The sequence below is a fragment of the Grampus griseus genome (assembly GCF_964374135.1).
Source record: "Grampus griseus genome assembly, chromosome: 9".
NCBI classification, from domain to species: domain Eukaryota; kingdom Metazoa; phylum Chordata; class Mammalia; order Artiodactyla; family Delphinidae; genus Grampus; species Grampus griseus.
The window spans coordinates 6,019,121-6,039,591 of record NC_139003.1 but is presented as its reverse complement, the minus strand read 5'-3'; the positions used below and the strand labels follow the sequence as shown (position 1 = coordinate 6,039,591).

Below are 20,471 nucleotides of genomic sequence, written 5' to 3'. Positions count from 1 at the left end.
CATTCAGGTGATAAGTGCCATAGGGGCAAAAGCATTGTTTTAGGTAAAGAGATATACAGACAATAGTCAACTGCCTGCAAAGCCCTTCGAAACAAGGAAGTTATATATGATTGTGGATCACATAAAATTGCTTATCCAAGCATCTAGCCTCCTGGGAGGTCTACAACATGCCTGCCTCTTCCAGCCTCGTTAAAATGCGTGGTCACAGGCAGGTTTCAGGTTACAGAGACCTAAAATTAATTATACTCTTTCATTTATGCCATCACATTTAATCCCCCCAACAGACGCTAAGGTGGGTATTAATAGCATTTTACAGATTGGAAATACAGGCACGGCGCTGTTAATAAAACAGCACTGCTGAGAGGAAACATGGCCAGGCTTGAAGCTCAAATCTTCCAATTCTGGGACTCCAGCTCTGTAAAGTGACTTGGGATGGCAAGGGCTAACCAGTTCCTTCTCTGACTCCACCTATCACATCCATGATTTCCCATGAATTGACTGTTGCTGGGCAAAGTCTCCTTCAGCACATCAAGAGTGGCCTAGAAAAGTAAGAAGTTCTGCCATTCTCATCCAGGGTTTAGTTCTTTTGCAGGGAACAGACCTGGGCATGAAGGGAGAAGAAACGGGGAAATAAGAGGGAGAGAGGGAGGAGAAAAGGACTGGCTAAATATGAACAATTACAGAAGATCAGTGCTGGAAGCAGGAAATGAAGAGTCCAGACTCTTCATTTAAAATATGAAGAAACTGAGACCCAAGGGAGGAAATGTCTCATCCAGAATTACCTAGAAACTTAGTAACTGAGAAAGGTCTAGAACTTTGCTGTTCAGTGTGGTAGCCTCTAGCTAGATGCGGCTACAGAACACTTGAAATGTGGCTAGTCTGAACTGAGATGCGCTGTGTGAAATAGGCATTGGATTTCAAAGATCGCACGTGGAAAAGAAAAAGAATGAGAAATATCTCAATTTTTTATATTGATTACACGTTGAAGTGTTAACATTTGGGATATATTTAATCCTATAAAATATATTATTAAAATTAATTTCGCCTGTTTCATTTTGCTTTTTAAAAAAGTGTGGCCACATGAAAAGATGCTCAACATCGCTAATTATTAGAGAAATGCAAGTCAAAACTACGATGAGGTATCACTTCACACCGGTCAGAATGGCCACCATCAAAAAATCCACAAATAAGAAATGCTGGAGAGGTGTGGAGAAAAGGGAACCCTCCTACATGCTGGTAGGAATGTAAATTGGTGCAGCCACTATGGAAAACAGTATGGAGGTTCCTTAAAAAACTAAAAATAGAACTACCATATGATCCAGCAATCCCAATCCTGGGTACATATCCAGAAAAGATGACAACTCTAATTTGAAAAGATACATGCACCCCAATGTTCATAGCAGCACTATTTACAATAGCCAAGACATGGAAGCAACCTAAGTGTCCATCAACAGATGAATGGATAAAAAAGATGTGGGGTATATATATATATATATATATATATATATATATATATACACATATATATATATATGAATATTACTCAGCCATAAAAAATGAAATATTGCCATTTGCAGGATAAAAAAATGGGGTACATATATACAATGGAATACTACTCAGCCATAAAAAAGAATGAAATAATGCCATTTGTAGCAACATGGATGGACCTAGAGATTATCACACTAAGAGAAGTAAGTCAGAAAGACAAATACCATATGATATCACTTATATGTGGAACCTAAAATATGACACAAATGAACTTAGCTATAAAACAGAAACAGATTCACAGACATAGAAAACAGACTTGTGGTTGCCAAGGGGGAGGGTGGGTGGAGGAGGCATGGTTTGGGAGTTTAGGATTAGCAGATGCAAACCCATATATATAGACTGAAAAAACAACAAGGTCCTACTGTATAGCACAGGGAACTATATTCAATCTCCTGTGATAAACCCTAATGAAAAGGACTATGAAAAGAATGTATATACACATATATATATATATATAAAACTGAATCACTTTTCTGTACAGCAGAAATTAACACAACACTGTAAATCAACTATACTTCAATAAAATAAATTTTAAAAAAATATTGCCATTTGCAGCAACATGGATACACCTAGAGATTATTATACTAAATGAAGTCAAACAGAGAAAGACAAATATCATATGATATCAATTATATGTGGAATAACAAAATGATACAAATGAATTTATTTACAAAACAGAAACAGGCTCACAAACATAGAAAACAAATTTATGGTTACCAAAGGGGAAAAGGGTGGGAGGGATAAATTAGGAATTTGGGATACACACCACTGTATGTAAAATAGATAAACAACAAGGACCTACTGTAGAGCACAGGGAACTATATTCATTATCTTGTAATGACCTATAATGGGAAAGAATCTGAAAAAGAATATATCTATATCTAAATGAATCACTTTGCTGTACGCCTGAAACTAACACAACATTGTAAATCAACTTCATATACTTCAATTAAATAAATACTTTAAATTGTGGCCACCAGAATATTTAAAATTTACATATGCGGCCCATGTTATATTTCTTTCTTTTTTTAATATTTTTATTTATTTATTTGGCTGCATCAGGTCTTAGCTGTGGCACGCGGGATCTAGTTCCCTAATCGGGGATCAAACCCGGGCCCCCTGCATTGGGAGCTTGGAGTCTTAGCCACTGGACCACCAGGGAAGTCCCTCACATTGTATTTCCATTGGACAATGCTGGTCTGGAACCTGTATCTTTCAACCTCTAGACGAGTGTTTCTACTATGCTTCCCAGAGTCTTCTAACAAGCCATTCATATACCACCTATTATGTGCCAGTTGCTGAGGGGAGATCAAATTGCTGTCTATCTGAGGATAAGACCAAAACACAGTAAAGGGTAAAGGGGCTGGTGCATTCCATCTCATGTGCCTCCTATATGGGTTCTTGACTCTACCAACCCCAATGTTCCCTTTTAATAACAAACTTTTCAAGGAACACCCCCCTTCCTGTTTTGAAATAAAGCTCGTATGTCACATAACTACACACATAAATTTCAAAAAATTACAGTGCAATGACAACAGCAAGAAGAAAAGGAAATCCTTTATAATAAAAGAATAATGTTATTTCAGTATGCTATGTTATTTCAGTATGCTAGGTACAAGCCGGATGCTTGTACCTAATGTAGTACCAGCTTGAATGTGACAGTACAAATGCAGACACAACACTATGAATGACATTGCTGTGCATGCTACAGTTCTCCAAAATGTTAACAAGTACATTCCTGGACAAAATGAAAGTACAATGTTCCTTCCATTTTCATGACAGTTCCATTCCTTGAAAATTCAGCACATATTACAACCCTGCAAAATTACTTAATTTTTATATATAAAACACAGGCTCAAGGATTAGATGATTGGAAGCTTTTTTTTTTTTCTTTCACTAACAGGATTGTTCAGTAGGACATATTTGAAAGCTACGTAGGACAGGGACTTCCCTGGAGGGTCCAGAGGTTGAGACTCTGGGCTTCCACTGCAGGGGGCGCAGGTTGAATCCCTGGTTGGGGAACTAAGACCCTGCATGCCCCACGGCGCGGCTGGAAAAAAAAACAAAAACAAAAAACAAAGAAAGCTATGTAGGACAGATAATTCTTTCTAGTGTGATACGACCTTGCAATGTATAAGACATCTAGCATGCTTGCTCCTCCCCCTCAACCATCTGACAACAAAATTGCACTTCCAGATTGCTCCCTAGGGATGTGCCGTCCTGGGTGGGAACGCACCATACTTGTTTGAAGGCCCCGCCTGCCTTCCAGCCTCCCTTGACCTGTTTTCCCCTCACTCACCAGGCTTTAGCGCTTTGGCCTTCCCAGTTCTCTGGGCCAATCTCTTCCTTGTTCAGGGCCTTCTGTGTTCTCTTTGCCTGGAAAACTCCTCTTCACTTTTTGTCTGGGTAATTTACTGAACCTTTGGATCTCAGGATTCCCAAATTCTCAGTCTAATTCTTCCTGTCCTGTTTCTCCACTGGAGTCTACTTTTCTGCAATGGTTCTTATGACAGTTTGTGACTTCCACCTAAATTTATACTTTTTTTTGTCAATGTGTCTTTAATGCCTGTCTCCCGCAACTCTCAGCTACCTGAGGGCAGGGACCATGCCCACCTCGTCTACCACTCCTTTACGATGATCTGGAACTTAGTAGGCAAACTAACATTTCTGAAATAACTGAGTGGGTGATGGGGTTCGGGAAGCCCATTGGGAACAGTCGTCCAAGGAGGCAGAAGCGCGCTCACTGAGGGAGAGTCATTTTTTCTAGGGCAGAAGGGAGTTGAGGTTGAAGCTTGCGTCACCTTTGGGTCCGTGCTGGGTTCACTCGCATTAGCGTCTGCGGAGCGCACGCCTGTTGCTGGGGGGCGGGGGGCTGGCGGAACGACCACGTCACCCCACAGCGGGTACGCGGCGCAGAGAGGGGGCGGGACGACCACAGAGAGGGCGGCGGCGGAGCGAGCGGCCGGATGCGGTCACCATAGAGACGGGCACTGACAGCGAGCGGAAGAGGAAGGAACGGGCCAGGCTGTGAGGTGGCAGCGGCTGCAGCGGTGGAGCCGGCGCCTCGGGCCCTGGGGTCTGTTCCCCCTTCCCCGCCCTACCCCTGCAAGGGGCGTCGGGGGCACCGCTCCGGAGGACAGGAGCACGTCCCAGCCCCACGCCCCCACCCCGACTCCCCGGGACCCGGCTGGCCGCGGCCGCCATACCCCGGCCGCTCGTTATCAGCACGCCGCCGCCCCTGGCCCGGCTGCAGGGGACTCCCCCTGTGGGCCTCGCGGTGTCCCTCGTTGTCCTTCGCCCAGTGGCGCAGGCAGGGCTTTTGCCCCCGCTGACGGGCCTGAGAACGGAGTCTTTGCCCTCCTCTCCCCGCCGCGATCTCCATTCCCGTCGCCAGAACGAACCGAGTCTCCCTGCCCCTCCTCTGCAGCCCCGTGACGCAGCCGGTTGTATTTCTGTTGTGAGACTAGCGGCTAACGCTCGCTTTGGGCCTTCTTTCTAGGACTAGAGATTGCTGAGAGGTAGACAGGGGCGCCGGGCCTGACAACGGGCGCACCGGAAGCCAGCCGAGCCTCCGTGTGCCTTCTCAGGATCCCTGCGTTGTCGCTAGCGGCTTCTCTTCTCGGTTTGGTTTGGTTCGGTTTGGGTACCCGGGGCTCTGGGAAAACCAAACACCGAATCGCTCTTACGCGGCCGGGGTTACTGTCAGGCAGCATCAGCCTCTCAGCAGCGGGGATTCAGAGAAGGACGCGCTGCACGGTGGCTCCATCAGCCATCGTGCTCCTCTGAGAGGCTCTTCGTGCTGAGTCACCATATCCTCCGTCCACCTCATTAGGTGGGCAGAACTTCTGTGCGCGGTGCCAGTGGCTCCTGACCGCTCCTGACCGCCGGGAGGGGTGGGTACCCTAGCCGGATGTCTGCTTAACACTCGGGAATAGAGTGGAAAGGCCCCGACCCCATCCCGGCGCTGGCCTTCAGCAGCCAGTCGGCAGCCCCTGCAGTAAACTGAGTGAGACGTGCCCCCGCCGGGCGCTTCTTGGGAAAGGCCTGCGGAGTTAGGTTCCTCCAGCCCGGGGCTGTTGTGTTGATGGAGCATGTGCGTTTCCCCAAGCCCATCTTTATCGGTTGCTGCCATCTCTTGGCTTAGATCCAGTCTTCAGATGTATGTAGTCCTTTTGGGGTTAGGTTTGACAGGATTGAGTTTTATTTCCTCTCGCTTTTACTGGAAGCCTCACCATTAGTGGGTGAAATTGATTCGAATGTTTACTATTTGGATTGAGGGTTAGATCCAGCACCTTGACAACGGAAGGCCAGGCAGACATTTCCCGGGGATACTGGGCCTGGAAGCAAACACGCCTTGTTCTCTTGTTGACCTCATTGACCCCAGGTTCCCTTGTTAAAACGGCAGACCTGCTCCCGGCCAGGTGCCCATTTACCCACTGATCGATCCTTGAGGCCGTGCCCTCTGGGGCACGCACATGGCAGGGCCCACCGCCATGCGACTGAGCTCAGTGTTGGCTCTGCTGCAACCAGCACTGCCCCTCATCCTAGGGCTGTCTCTGGGGTGCAGCCTGAGCCTCTTGCGGGTTTCCTGGATCCAGGGTGAGGGAGAAGATCCCTGTGTAGTGGCTGTGGGGGAACCAGGAGGGCCACAGAATCTAGACTCAGGAGCTCAGCTTGACCAAAGTGATGAAGACTTCAAACCCCGGATTGTCCCCTACTACAGGGATCCCAACAAGCCCTACAAGAAGGTGCTCAGGTGAGAGTTACGTGTTTGCGTAGTTCCCAGACCCCGGTTTAGGGCTGCTCCAAGCCCTTGCCTCTGCCTTCACTGGTAATCGTTGTAGGCTCCTTGAAGCAATTCTTTGCCTTGTTATCCATCAGGGTTTGGTCCAGTTTCTCCCTCCTTCTCAGGTCTGAGAAAGCCTCACCCCCTGGTGTTAAATTAGTGGTTGATGTTCTTCAACAGGGCAGGAATTGCATCTAGCCCATCCCATCCAGCCTTGGTTGACCTCTCCCCAGATCAGTCCCAGTGTCGGCTACTCAGTGGGTGCTCACTCCAGTAGCTCATTAATATGGATGAGGAGGTCTGTCCCTCCTCTTTTCTCAACTCCAACTCACTAATTCCTAGGGGGATGTATATGCTGGACACACTGAGTGTTCCTAAAGACTAGGGAGTTGACCCTTGGCATGCTGGTCTCCCTACAGGACTCGGTACATCCAGACAGAGCTGGGCTCTCGCGAGCGGTTGCTGGTGGCTGTCCTGACCTCCCGGGCCACACTGTCCACTCTGGCTGTGGCTGTGAACCGCACGGTGGCTCACCACTTCCCTCGGTTACTCTACTTCACTGGGCAGCGAGGGGCCCGGACTCCGGCAGGGATGCAGGTGGTATCTCACGGGGACGAACGGCCAGCCTGGCTCATGTCCGAGACCCTGCGCCATCTTCACACACACTTTGGGGCCGACTACGACTGGTTCTTCGTCATGCAGGATGACACGTATGTGCAGGCCCCCCGCCTGGCAGCCCTGGCTGGCCACCTCAGTATCAACCAAGACCTGTACCTGGGCCGGACGGAGGAGTTCATTGGCGCAGGCGAGCAGGCCCGATACTGCCACGGGGGCTTCGGCTACCTGTTGTCACGGAGCCTCCTGCTTCGATTGTGGCCACATCTGGATGGCTGCCGAGGAGACATCCTCAGTGCCCGTCCTGATGAGTGGCTTGGCCGCTGCCTCATTGACTCTCTGGGCATCGGCTGTGTCTCACAGCACCAGGTGACAGCCCTTTCGAGTTAATCCCGGCCCCCGACAAGTTAGTAGCGACCGAGCGATTGGCCTCGAGGCTGGGTGCCGCTGGCGCTTTCCCAGCGGCACCTCGGGGCTGTCGTTGTGCCTTTTCCAACCCCGATCACCCCTCTAGCTCTCCCTTGCTCACCTCTGACAGTCTTAGATCCCTAGGGCCGTCAAAAGTGGCATCTTGTCAGGGACCCTCCGAGCAAGCCAGAAAGGTGCCCCTTACCATTCCTCCCACCTGGCCCCTTGCCTTCCGCCCCTTCCCCGACACTTGCACAGTCACCAATGATCTGGGAGTGTCCTAGAGATGGCCACTCTCCTGGAGGGGTAAGGTAGCCCGGGAACCTCCCTTTTGGTTGGTGAAGAGGGGACAATGCCAGAGGGGCCCCTCCTCCCAGACCAGAGTATTGGGAGTATTTGCTGGCTTTCGGCTTCCATTCTTCTGAGGAACAGTGGGGTTCTTTGCTGGGGCGGGGCGGGGGCTAGGGCATCCTTAGTTGCCTAGCTAGCACTCTCTTTTCCAAAATCCGTTGGTGAGAGTAAGGCTGAGGTTGAGGGGACACCAGAATGAGCTGTGCCTTCTGCGCTTCTGCGGCAGTGGCGGTAATAGGTGTGAATGCTGAGCGTGGTCGAGGGTGGTCAGGCCGGGCAGCCCTCCCTGTGTGCCACTGATTGGTCTCATTGGTCCTCTAGGGGCAGCAGTATCGCTCATTTGAACTGGCCAAAAATAGGGACCCGGAGAAGGAGGGGAGCTCGGCTTTCCTGAGTGCTTTTGCGGTGCACCCTGTCTCCGAGGGAACCCTCATGTACCGGCTCCACAAGCGCTTCAGTGCTCTGGAGCTGGAACGAGCGTACAGTGAAATAGAACAGCTGCAGGTGAGCCTGGGACCAGGGTTGGAGGTCACAGGGAGCTTCAGGCGTCCAGGCTCATGATGCGTGGGAGGGGAGGCTGGGCGAGGTAGAAGGAGGCCGACCATACCCCGATTTAAAACAACTCAGGGAGAAGGGGCCCTGGGCGGTCCAGGTCAGTCATATAATCAAAGCTCCTGGCATGACCTGGATGCACTTAAAAGGGTTTGCAGGTGAGCTCTGAGGATCGGGCTTGGTAGAGTGCTTAGATAGAAGAGTGGTTTGTGTTTTTTTTTTTAGCGGGGGGTGGTTTGGGGTTTTTGTTTTTTGAGTTTTATATAAGTTAAGTGAATTAATGTTTGTTTTTAACATCTTTATTGGAGTCTAAGAATAGTGTTTTTTTAATTTTTGAATTTTTTGGCCCCCCTGCGCAGCTCGCAGGATCCTAGTTCCCCGAGCAGGGACCAAACCCGTGCCCCCTGCAGTGGAAGCTCGGAGTCTTAACCACCAGGGAAGTCCTGACAGAATAGTTTTAATTCCTCTCCAGCAAGGAGGCAAAAACCTAGAAGTCCCTGAACCTCCAGCACCGCCCCTAGACGGTCCAAGGGCCGAAGGTAGAGAAACTCTCTGCTCGACCGCGGGGGTTGTCTGAGGTGGGGTACAGGGGAAAACTAAGGGCTCTTGGTGAAGAGAGCGCGAGTGCGTTGAGTATGGAAGAGGAAGATGCCCGGCTTTAGATTTCAGGGAGCTTTAACCTCCAGGAAAGCACGTTTCCCACCGCCGCCTCCTCACAGCAGTCGTGAAAGGCGGCTGTGACTCGAATGCCTTCTGCACCTTCCCGATTAAAGAATGTAGAGGACAGGGAATTAAGCGATGAGCCTCACTGAGTGCTACCGGGGCCAGGGCAGACCTCAGGCCCCGGGACGCCGGAGCGGGGTAGGGTCCTGACTGCCTAGCGGGGCACTAACCGGGCGTCCCTCCCACCCAGGCTCAGATCCGGAACCTGACCGTGCTGACCCCTGAGGGGGAGGCAGGCCTGAGCTGGCCCATTGGGCTCCCGGCCCCTTTTACACCGCACTCGCGTTTTGAGGTGCTGGGCTGGGACTACTTCACAGAGCAGCACACCTTCTCCTGTGCAGACGGGGCCCCCAAGTGCCCACTGCAAGGGGCTAGCAGGGCAGATGTGGGGGACGCCGTGGAGACTGCTTTGGAGCAGCTGAATCGGCGCTATCAGCCCCGCCTGCGCTTCCAGAAGCAGCGGCTTCTCAACGGCTACCGGCGCTTTGACCCAGCGCGGGGCATGGAGTACACCCTGGACCTGCTGCTGGAAGCCGTGACGCAGCGCGGGCACCGGCGGGCCCTGGCCCGCAGGGTCAGCCTGCTGCGGCCCCTGAGCCGGGTGGAGATCCTCCCCATGCCCTACGTCACCGAGGCCACCCGCGTGCAGCTGGTGCTGCCGCTGCTGGTGGCCGAAGCCGCCGCGGCCCCTGCGTTCCTGGAGGCCTTTGCAGCCGGTGTCCTGGAGCCGCGAGAGCATGCCCTACTCACCCTGTTGCTGGTCTATGGGCCGCGGGAAGGGGGCCGAGGGGCCCCGGACCCGTTTCTTGGGGTGAAGGCTGCGGCGGCTGAGTTGGAACGACGGTACCCTGGGACGAGGCTGGCCTGGCTCGCTGTGCGCGCGGAGGCCCCTTCCCAGGTGCGGCTCCTGGACGTGGTCTCTAAGAAGCACCCCGTGGACACGCTCTTCTTCCTCGCCACCGTGTGGACCAGGCCCGGGCCCGAGGTCCTCAACCGCTGCCGCATGAACGCCATCTCCGGCTGGCAGGCCTTCTTCCCGGTCCACTTCCAGGAGTTCAGCCCCGCCCTGGCACCACAGAGATCTCCCCAAGGGCCCCCGGGGGCCGGCCCCGACCCCCCGTCCCCTCCTGGTGCTGAGCCTGCCCGGGGGGCTCCCGTTGGGGGCAGGTTTGACCGACAGGCTTCTGCAGAGGGCTGCTTCTACAACGCTGACTACCTGGCGGCCCGAGCCCGGCTGGCTGGTGAGCTGGCGGGCCAGGAAGAGGAGGAAGCCCTGGAGGGGCTGGAGGTGATGGATGTTTTCCTCCGGTTCTCAGGGCTCCACCTTTTCCGGGCCGTGGAGCCAGGGCTGGTGCAGAAGTTCTCCGTGCGTGACTGCAGCCCTCGGCTCAGCGAGGAGCTCTACCACCGCTGCCGCCTGAGTACCCTGGAGGGGCTGGGGGCCCGCGCGCAGCTCGCCGTGGCTCTGTTCGAACAGGAGCAGGCCAATAGCACGTAGCGCGGCCCGGGGCCCCGCGCCCCCACTTAGGGCCCTTCGGTCTTGGCCCCGGCAAGGCGGGGCAACACGGATGGACAGATGGAGGGCTTGTTGCTGTATTTCCGAATAAGAAAATGTCATTAAAAGTGTCTTCTGCCGAACTGTTTTTAGGTCTAGGGAAAATGGAGTAAGAAGACTCTGAGGGAGGGGGTGGGGAGTTTCCCAGAGGGACCCACTGCCCTCCCCTGCCTCCTCCCTCCCCAGCTACCAATGACCACACGGCTGTTATCAGGTGAACACCTTTAATCCAGTCCCTGCCTCACCCGAGAGGCGGAGAGAGGTGAGGCGAGGCGTCTGTCGAGTGATGGCAGAGCCCTAGGGCACAGGGCAGGGCCTGAGGCCCCCAGCGGTGTTTGGTGCTCGCACAGGGCTCCTAGGTGTTGCGCACAACCAGGGACTGCTCCAGCTCCTGCCTGCGCTGCTGGATCTGTAGCGGAGTGAGAGCAGGGGCAGGTTACCTGCTGCTGGTGAGTGACAGGACCCCACCTGCCCTGGAGGAGCATCCGGAAGCGGTGGCGGAGGCCTGCGGGGGCCCTTCACACCTTGCAGTAGAAGTAGCGGCTGACGGCTTCCTGGGACCAGGGCTGGTGGTAGAACTCAGCCCGGCGCTCCTCCTCAGGGTTGCCTGCCACATCTGTCATCACCTGGGAGGGAGCAGTGGGGTCAGCCCCGAGCCCGGACCCCCTCCAGCCCCTGTGAACAATGTTTACTGTCTTCCCGATGTGCTTGTCTTCCATCCAGTGCTCCCTGAGTCCCCTTCACCTTGAGGTCCCGGCTCTGGGAGCGGAGGAGGTCTTGGATGTAGCCTTTGGGGTCTCTGGAGAAGCTTAGCATGAAGTCCCTCTGGATCTTGAGCTGGTTTATGGACTCAATCGTCTCATGGATCTACAGGTAGAAAGACAGAGGCTTTCACCTGGCCGTGCTGATGTGAGAGGAAGGGAAACGGGCGGGGGGGGGGGCGGTACGGGGGTGGGGAAGGGGTTTGCTGTTGTGCCTTGGAAGGGCAATCCCTCAGGTCCCTGATGCCCAGGCAGTCCCAGGGAAAGGGGGATGGGCGGAGCTCCAAGTAGCGAGGGAAGGGCCACCTCCCCTTCCTCTCTCCATAGGCCCACGTTCTTGTCTGTTTTGTCTGTACTTCTGTCACTTTTGGGTTAACGTCCCACTCCAGCTCTGGGCTCTGGCCCCACCTTACTGTCCAGGGCGCTGATCTCCTGCTGGTTGGCCGTGGACAGGAGGAAGCTGCTCATCTGTCCCTTCAGTGGCTCCTCTACCTCCACATCAATGTCATAGCACGCCGTCTTCTTCTGGTCTGATGGGTCCACGCTGCCAGGGGAGTCCAACCCTTGGCGTCCATGCCGCCCCCCCAGAGGCCAAGGGCGCTGGGGCCCGAAGCAGAGGGGAGGGGCGGTGTGGGGGGTGGGGAGGCAGAAGGAGGGGCAGGGAGGGCAGGACCACCACAGAGATTCCCTGTTCTGAGGAGCAGCCGGGGGGCCTCACCTGATGACGTGGTTGATGACAATTGGGTCAGGGGGCAATAGCAGAGCTGTGAGGCGCTGGGGAATCTCAGAAAACTTCAGCCGGGGACAATCAAAAATCTGAAGTGGGAGAGAGAGATCGCTTTTCTGTGCTTGAAAGAGCATAGTTTCCATTCTGAAAAGGCCACGAGAAGCCAGTGCTCACGGGGCTGGGGCCAGGTGGGCTGCGACCAGAGGAGCGCTGACCGGGAGGGGTGTGCAGCGCGTGGGTGAGAGCACAGGCCTTGGGTCGGCCGGCCCGGGTGTAAGTCCTGCTTCCACCGCTCACTGTGCAACCCTGAGCAACTTACTTAACATCTCCTCCTCAGTTTCTTCATCTCTGGAAAGGGGATGGCAATGGTATCTATCTCAAGGGGTTGTTAGAATTAAATGAGTCCGTTACACATAAAGTGCTTGGAACAGTGCTCGGCACGTGGTTCAGTACTCAATAAATATCAACTGTTATTTTTACTAAAGTCTATCTGTTGTATTTATTTAAAAATTATTATTAAAAATATTATTAATAATGTCTAGTTTGGTAGAACTCTTGTCAAATCACTTCCACAGCAATTTGATTCTCCTAACTGCCCGGTGGGCTAGATGGGACAGGTATCGTTATCACCCTGTTGTAAAGATAAGGAACAAGGCTCAAAATAGCTTAAGTAATCTACCCAGAGTCTAGACCCAGGACTAGAACTCGGGGATCCTAATTCCAAGTGACAAGAATGTGTTCCCCAAAGCTGTTGGCCTCCTGGGGTTCCAGGTCTTCCTCACCTGGGGTGGCTACGATGGGTGGGCCACCGCACAGAGCTGTGCCACGGCAGAACCTGGACTAGAACCCTGGTCTCTGGCTCCGAGACCGTTTCCGACGGAGTCGAGAAGGGAGTCAGGGGTGTCACCTTAGTAGGGGCACTTCCCCTACCGGTAACTCTGCCTGCTCCCCGGGACCCCGGGCTCAGGGGAGAGGGTACCTGCTGGAAATACTTGTCCCCGTTGATGTATTCCTTGTCGTGCGAGTCCTGCAGCCTGTTGGTCTTCACGTACTGCCACAGGGCCTGGACGATGGCTGAGCGGCTCTGTGTGTGCAACCCCAGCAGGCGGGCCAGGCGGGGATCCAGTTTGAACTGGGGAGGCTGGGAAAAGGTGACCATGAAAATGAGGTAAAAGAGAGAGAGTGGAAAGCGCTCAGGGCCAGGCGGCTTGGGACTCAGCGCGGATGCGGTGCCTGGGCTTCTCAGAAACGTGCTCTGGAGAGGGCGGGGTAGGGAGGAGAACGCGATCTCTCAGGATGTGCACCTTTGAGGCCGAGGCCCGCCCCATCTAGGAGAAAGGGCGTGGGGGGCTGAGGGCCTCATGTGGTGTCTGGGGGGTGGGGCACACACCTGGTAGTCCAGCATGAGGAGCAGCGTGCAGCGCACGCTCAGGTCCCCCGGCCTCTTCACCTGGAACCCATCCGTCTCCTGCGTGGTGGGCGTCCGGTGCCACTGTCCAGGGGATAAGAGCCGGCTCACCTCACAGGCCCAACCGAGCTGGTGGGGCTAGAGCCCTGGTGGCGGGGGCTCCCTCATCCAAACCTGTGCAGCTGACGGGACTGTGGTGTGTGGAAGGGGGGCAGGTTCAAGGGCAGAGGAGGTCTGGGTCTTACCTCCACTAGGTGGTTGTCAGGGCCGTAAAGGTCTTTGTCCAGCTCAATGACCAAACTCTTGAAGAAGGAAGAAAACTTCCGCTTCTGCTTGCTGGGCTGTGGGAGAGGAGCGGACCGTGGGGGCGGAACAGGGACCGTCGGGGCAGAATGAGTTGGGAGCGGGGTGTGGGGGGTGGGCTGGTTGGGCAGGGCGGCACAGTCAGAAGCAGGCCTCCAGCCAGACGTCTCTCTAGACCCCCCCGCCCCCCCCACCCCGGCCAGGACCGACTTCCTAGCCCTGAGTGCTGGCACTCTGGTACTGTCCTGGGCTCAGCCCCATACCCACCCCAGGACACCTGGAGAGACCTGGGCCAGGACGTACGTCATCCAGGAGCTTCCCCTCCACCCGCAGCTCCCAGGAGGCAATGCTGCCATCAGAATCCTCAGCATCGGGCTTCGCAGGGTTAAAAGTGTTGGAGATATAAAGACGCAGCTTCCGCTTTTGCTGTAGAAATAAAGAGTGTAGCACAGAGCCAGGCCCCAGCGCGAGCCCGCTTCTCCATTCTGGGAATAGGACTTAGCCCCCTCTTCCTGCCCCCAAGCCAAGGCACCTTCATTGGCCTCTTCAGAGCCTCCTGGATGTCCACCCGCTTCCGCATGATGGTTTGATCCAGTTTCCTCTCAAAGGCCAGGAGGTCCATGTAAGCCTGGGACTCTGGGACCAGCTCCCGGATCTGGAAGAGGAGGAACAAGGCCGGGAACCAGGGGCTCAGCCAGCCTTGCAGGTGGAATGTGTGTGCGTCATGTGGTCCCAGGACACAAAGGGCGTGGCGGGGAGCTGGCCAGGAGGTTCAGGGCGTGGAACTTTGAGAGCAGGAGCGAGAGCTCTCCCCAGGACTCCGAATCCAGCAATAAGGGCCTTGACGTGTGGGGATAAAAACTGCTTCTCCCACAGTGCATCTCATCACTAGGGGCGGCCAGAGCACCCAGGGAGCCCAGCAAGCGCGAGGGCTTCACCTCCTTGTCTTGTCCTCTCCCCTGTCACACGGCCTCTGGGTTTCCCTTGGGTGTCTGCAAAGTGGAGAGGACGGACCCTGGCGTCCCCGGGACAGGTGATGTCGCTGCCTGCCTCTACCCTGGCTCATGGCTGCTCAACCATGCTACTCCTTAGCTAGCTCGGCCTGGGTCCTCTTACGATGCCTGCGCCCTTCACTCCCCCTGCCAGCCTGTGATCCCCGAGCTCTCCTCTCCTCTTTGTCCCACGCCTTTATGTCTTCATACCGCTGGAATTCAACCTACTGCACCCCAGACCCAGTATCCTAACCCTATGGCTCCGCCTGTTCCCTCCGCCCCACCCCCTCCCTCTGGCCTGGGGAGCCTCACTTCTTAATTAGCTTTTTGAACAAAAAGTGAAAGTGACTGTGATGCTGAAGCGCAGCTCCTGAGGGGGGAGGGGGAGAGGCACGGGGTGGCGGGGAGGGGGGAAGGAGGGCGGAGCAGCAAAGGGTGGGGGGTGGGCTGGGGGCTGCTGTGAAAGGCACTCACCCTTTGAGGGAGGATTTTGTCAGCCATCTTCCTCCTCTTGGCACTGTACATTTTTTAAAGAAAAAACCAGGTTACCATGGCGACAGATCTGGGAGTAACGAGGCCACCTGCTAAATTATCCCGACATCTCAGCTCGCCTGGCTGGGGTTCCCACAGCCCGCTTGTCTGCCTGCCCAAGGGGCTATGATGCTGGTGTGTGGCACTGGTGCTCTGTCCTCTCAGGGGGGAGCAGAGGTGACCCCGTGCTTTCTCCAGCCTGGGAGCCCCCTTCTGCTCCACCACATCCTCAGGGCCATCGAAATGAGACTTAGAAGGGGCTGGGGGTAGGGGAGCTGCAGAAGCCTTTGAGGAAAGCTGGGAAGAGGGGAGGACAGAGGAGAGGGAGGATGGATTCTGAGGACTCGCTTTCTCTGCTAAGCAGGGGTGCACGGTCCAAGGTGGCCTGAGCTCAAAGGGAGGGGAGCTGACACCCCTGGCCCATCCCTGGAGCAGGAAATGATGGTGTGAAGCTGGTGAGGACTTGCACCCCTGCCACCCTGGGCTTGGAAGGGGACACTGATGGGCAGGGGGTGCTCATGCCCTTGGGCCACCTGCCAGCAGGGTCCAGGGACACACCCATAGGTATCCAGAGAGAGTGGATAGGACGTTCTCCTGAGGGGTGTGGCTGTGGCTGGACCTGGGGTAGCAGCTGGGACTTGGACTCGATCCACTAGCTGCTTCTGACTCCCAAAAGCACCCCAGAAAATCCTTGGCAAGTAGAAATTAGAACCCAGTCTAGAGGATGGCTGCATACTGCCCCCTTGTGGTGTTCTCAACCACTGCCCCCTCTCTGTCCAAAAATCTGTTCTAAGGCTAGGCAAGCAGTTTTCATTAAAGGTCTGATTTGTTTTGAAGAAATTATCTACGTGAAACTCTCCATTTATACAAGCTAAATCAGGGACTCTTTACTGTATAAAAGAATGACTCACTTTGCAAAAGAATTCATCATGGGATTCCTATAAACGGTGAATTTTCCTTGCTATGTAAAAAATATTTAATAATGCGGTAAAATCCATATTGCACCTTTTATAAGACTCCATCTGGTGTGCAAAGGGAAGCATGTGTGTTTGGCTAAATAGTGAAACCCAGAGGGGTATCTCTCTTGCCAGGCACGCGCAGGGGCTTTTGGGGTGCCACCAGCTGGCTCAGACAAGTAAATAGGCTGGCCCTTGATGGTTTGGGGGCAGACCTGATCCAGAGGACAGATCGTGGCAACTCTTCAACATTTGATTGATAAAGAATCACCTGAGAGCACAATGGGGCAGCGACTGGCCACCCGCGGGGCACACCCCCAGGCTCCACCCCCCTGGCCAGAGATTCAGATGAAGAAGATCTGGAGTGGGGCTTTTGAACAGGCAAGCCCGCGGGTTCTAAGGAAGGCGCCCTGGACAACCACACTAAGAAACACAGTCTAAAGCTCTGCCCTCAGTCCCAGTGCCAGCCCGCCCGCACCCCAAAGACTGAAGCGTCAGCCAGAACCTGGGGACTGGGGTGGAGAGAGGGACAGAGCAGGTGACAAGGAGAAGGGCGCGACGGCCGCAGCCTGTCTCTACGGTGGGCACACAAAGGAACCAGACCAGTGCCCCCTCAGCCCGCCTCCCGGGAGGGCATCCCACCCAGGACTCCTGTTCCCTGCCGATCGCTCTCCTCCCGCTTCCAATCCCGGTCCTCGCCCACCCCGTCCCTGCGGGTCCTGCGTCCGCCCCCTCTGCTCTGGGCCCCTCTTACCTGCGGCTCCGCGCGGGGGCGGTGGGCACCGGCTGGCCCTGGCTCTGGGCCTGGCTCTGGCCGGGCGGGGGCGCTGCTCGCTTGCGGGCGGGCTCCATGCCCGCGGGGGCCAGGCCGGGTCGCACGGCGGGGCTGCCCATGTACGGGGAGCCCGGGGGGCCCATGGGCGCCCCCTGGTGGGGCATCCGGGCTCCAGACGGCATCCCGGGGCGCTGGGGAGGCGGGGGTGAAGCAGACACAGGCGTCCGCCGGTCAGACCAGGGCCCCTGTTCCAGGCGCGGTGAGCTGCGTCTCTCCCACCCCGAGCCCCCGGCCCGTGACCCTGCTGCCGACGGCTCGAGCGAGGGGTGGGCGGGGGCGCCGGAACCGCGCAGCTTTGGCGGAGGGGGGCTTTGCGTCTCGCTGCAGGAAGCTAACTGAAGCCAGGCAACTGCACAGGGCACTGCCAGCCTCGGATTTGCGGAAGGTGCCGCGAAAATGAATATTAATGGCGCCTTTCAACCTTTTTAAAGGATGTTCACATCCACATGCTCCTCTGCAAGACAGTCGGAGCGGGTCCTTCTCTCCCCACTTGACAGATGAGGCAACCGCGGCTCAAGGAGAAAAGCAACCTAGCCAAGGTCATGCAGCTCCTCCCGGCGAAGGCAGCGCTGAGCGGCCGTTTCCTGATGGGCTTTTTGCTCTCTGCTGCTTCGTTTAGTTTAGGGGCTGGGCTCCCTGCTCGGACTTCTGCTGCCCCTCTTCCCATTCCCTGCTTCCCAGTCCATTTCCTGGGCTGTCCTGCCTTGAACTCACCCTTCCCATTTCAACCCACTCTTCTCTCTGGGCCCCTGCCTTTGACGCCTCAGCCCTGATCCCCACCCCCTTCCTCTGATTCCAAGCCTCCCCAGGCAGGGGCTTTGCTGACGTAGCCCATCCCCATAATTTGCTCTCAAGGTGAAGGCTGGAGGCAACCTGAGGGACTGAGGTCAGACCTCACCAGGATTCTCCGATGGGGGGTGGGGGGAGGCTTAACTGGAGATGGGAGGTCCAGAGGGCTTGGGTAGGTCAAAAGTAGCAGCATTTCCTCTTATATCCATCTCTCCCTGCCCGTCCACCCAAATCACCAGAGATGGTCCCATCCTCCAGACCGCCTCTACTCCCCACCCTGCCCCAGTGAGGTCAGAAGTCTGGGTTCGCAGGGGGCCACGGAGAGGGAGATGAGGCAGGTGTATTCCTTTGCCGCTACCCCGGTGCTCAGCTGGGATGTAGATGACATCAAATGTATTGAGTGAAGTGGCCCACAGACTTTTAAAACCTCACTTGTCCAGATTTCAGAAGAGGGGTTGGGGAGGGTCTGAGGGGCTGTCAAGTGGAGGCTGGGTGGGATGGGGGCTGGAGAGCAGGAAGGAGATTTAGCGAGTGATGGTTGCAGACCCTGTGCCCCTGATACCATTCGAGCACCACCCACTTCACCCCCAGGAGTGCAGCTGCTCCCAGGAACAGGGAGCAGAGCCCTAATCCTGAGCTTGGTGAAGCCCTTCTAACTGCCGACTCTCCCTCCGGTCCCTCCTGCCTGCGCTATGTCTAACCCTAACCCCCAGCCAGCCAGCTGTCTCTGCCCATCGCCTCTGCGGTGAAACCTGCCTGTCCATGTGTCTGCCCCCCCTGCCCCACCTGACCCTGTCACTCACACCTCCAGGGTGGCAGCCCAGAATGGAGCCCACGCCGGCCATTCCCCACCAGCACAGATGGGCCACTGGGAGTGGGGCCCCCAGCCACCCAAGAACTGAAGCTCTAAGTTGGCCAAATAAAAAATCCACGTGTATAGTCCCTCTCCCTCCTAGATGGGCCTTTTAAAAGGGACTCCCCAGGCAGCAACATTAGGACTGGTCACTAGGCTGACTGACATGGAAGTTAGCCCAGAGAGGACAGCTGCCCCGGGGAAGCCCCTTTCCCCATCAGATGCTCTCCCACTTAATAAGGCCAGTGGTACTCACTGATCTGCTGAAGAGGCCCTGAGAGGGAGACTTCCAGAGCCCCCAGAGGGCTAGCCAGCCACCAGGGATCGGCGACCCACACGAAGGGCCAAAATTCTAAGGACTCTGGCCTCTTTTGCTGAGAACATGCCTTCCTTGGGGTCACAACCAAATGTGGCCACTGTAAACCTGACTGCCTCCTCTATATCGGGCTCCAGCACCAGCACCCATCCCAAGTCCTGGAGCCCCTGCCTCTCCTATTCCACAGCCCTTCCAACCTATTCCCATCCTCTCAGGTCCCCTGGGCTCCCTCAGGCTCCCGGTGGACCTTCCAAGCTTGCTTGTGGCAGGACGGTGCTGCCTGGCCCCTTTGGTCTCTAGGCCTCGCGTCCCTGACTCCAGCCCTTCCTTCACACCTTTGAGGCATTAGGGACATCAGCTTCTGGTGGCTGAGTCTGCCGAGGGATCCTCAGACCCCTTAACTTGGGGTCTGTCCCTAGAGAGGGCCTCTCTCTGGCCTTCATGGCAGAGGCCGTCAGCAAAGCCCCAGAGTCTTCCTGCCGGGATGCAGAGGTTGTTCAGCCCTAGGGCTTCCGGCTCACAGTGCCTACAGGGTCACCTGCTCCTTGCTCCTGAGACACAGAGAAACACTGTCCCAACGGATTAACAGACAGCCCAGCCCAGCGATGCCATGTCCCCCACCCCCACCCCCAGGGCAGGGGTAACACCTGGGCCCACAAGGAAAAGAACAGAAGACAACACGTCGGGTACCTAGGGGAGCCCCCACTTGGGGGGTACAGTCCCCAAGTCCCACCCCCAGCCCCTGACAGGAACCCCTGCAAACGCCTCCCTTCCCCGCCCGGGCACCCATCCCCGGCCAACCGCCTGACGACGTGTTCGGGTGCCAGGGCGCCGGCACAGTCCTGGGGCTGGGCCGCGGGCCGTGGCGCTCCCGCTAGAGGGGTGGGAGAGCGGGAGCCCCCCTCCCGGCCCCTCCCGACCATCCCTCCATTCAGCCCGAGCCAGCTCGCTCTCCCTCCCCCGCTAACTTTCCCCCACTCACCACCCCATGGACCAGAAACTCAAAAAGTTTGCTTTTCGTGGCTTTGCGCGCCCCTCCGGCAACTTCGTCCGCGGCCATCGGGGTGGGCTCAGCGGCTCCTCTCACTCTCTCTCTCTCTCTTCCTCTTTCTTTCCCTTTTCTGCCTTTTTTTTTTTTCCTCCAACTCTCCCCTCTGAGTCCTGCTGGGCTCTCTCACACTTCTACTCGAGCGGAGTGGGGAGGGGGCCCCTTCAGGGCTGCCCTGACGGCCCACGGCCCACGCCGCCGCCGCCCGCCCGCCGCCGCCGCCGCCGCCGCCGCCGCCGCCGCCGCGGCTGCAGCATTCCTGCACTGATAAGACAGAAATAGTCCGGCGGCCCGGGGTCTGCCTGTTGACTCGGCGGGGACAGAAAAGCCTGCCTTTCCAACCCTCGCTGGCCAAACAGCGCAGATAAGCGGCGAGGCACGCCGGCCAGCCCGGCTCCCGGGCGCTGGGCAGCG

The 20,471-nt window shown here is 56.0% G+C and overlaps 2 protein-coding genes across 3 annotated transcripts; one reads left to right on the top strand and one right to left on the bottom strand.

The window, feature by feature from the left end:
- The first annotated feature begins 4,755 nt into the window (after positions 1 to 4,755).
- Positions 4,756 to 10,503, top strand: CHPF2 (chondroitin polymerizing factor 2). Its single transcript, XM_082661941.1, has 4 exons — positions 4,756 to 6,304; positions 6,754 to 7,318; positions 8,030 to 8,212; positions 9,174 to 10,503. The coding sequence occupies exons 1-4, from the start codon at positions 6,024 to 6,026 to the stop codon at positions 10,479 to 10,481; spliced, it is 2,337 nt and encodes a 778-aa protein (XP_082518067.1). The 5' UTR covers positions 4,756 to 6,023; the 3' UTR covers positions 10,482 to 10,503.
- A 306-nt stretch (positions 10,504 to 10,809) lies between these two features.
- Positions 10,810 to 20,214, bottom strand: SMARCD3 (SWI/SNF related BAF chromatin remodeling complex subunit D3). Of its 2 annotated transcripts, none has more exons than XM_082661943.1 (13): positions 19,992 to 20,214; positions 16,971 to 17,182; positions 15,204 to 15,246; positions 14,270 to 14,392; positions 14,041 to 14,163; positions 13,680 to 13,775; positions 13,417 to 13,518; positions 13,006 to 13,167; positions 12,018 to 12,115; positions 11,708 to 11,843; positions 11,283 to 11,405; positions 11,063 to 11,164; positions 10,810 to 10,947 (listed from the first exon to the last, which is right to left on the bottom strand). In XM_082661943.1, the coding sequence occupies exons 1-13, from the start codon at positions 20,067 to 20,069 to the stop codon at positions 10,894 to 10,896; spliced, it is 1,452 nt and encodes a 483-aa protein (XP_082518069.1). In that variant the 5' UTR covers positions 20,070 to 20,214; the 3' UTR covers positions 10,810 to 10,893. The 2 variants fall into 2 exon arrangements, with proteins under 2 accessions (XP_082518069.1, XP_082518068.1); XM_082661942.1 differs by lacking the exon at positions 19,992 to 20,214 and adding an exon at positions 19,345 to 19,467.
- Between the last annotated feature and the right edge of the window lie 257 nt (positions 20,215 to 20,471).

Coding starts and splice junctions, on each gene's coding strand:
- CHPF2 (XM_082661941.1), top strand. CDS start 6,024: ATGGCAGGGCCCACCGCCATGCGACTGAGCTCAGTGTTGGCTCTGCTG. Junction 7,319..8,029: donor GCTGTGTCTCACAGCACCAG/GTGACAGCCCTT, acceptor TTGGTCCTCTAG/GGGCAGCAGTATCGCTCATT. Junction 8,213..9,173: donor GTGAAATAGAACAGCTGCAG/GTGAGCCTGGGA, acceptor CCTCCCACCCAG/GCTCAGATCCGGAACCTGAC.
- SMARCD3 (XM_082661942.1), bottom strand. CDS start 19,452: ATGAAGGCCAGAGAGAGGCCCTCTCTAGGGACAGACCCCAAGTTAAGG. Junction 17,183..19,344: donor ATGTCCCTAATGCCTCAAAG/GTGTGAAGGAAG, acceptor CCGCCTCCCCAG/CGCCCCGGGATGCCGTCTGG. Junction 14,164..14,269: donor CTCTGAAGAGGCCAATGAAG/GTGCCTTGGCTT, acceptor TTATTTCTACAG/CAAAAGCGGAAGCTGCGTCT.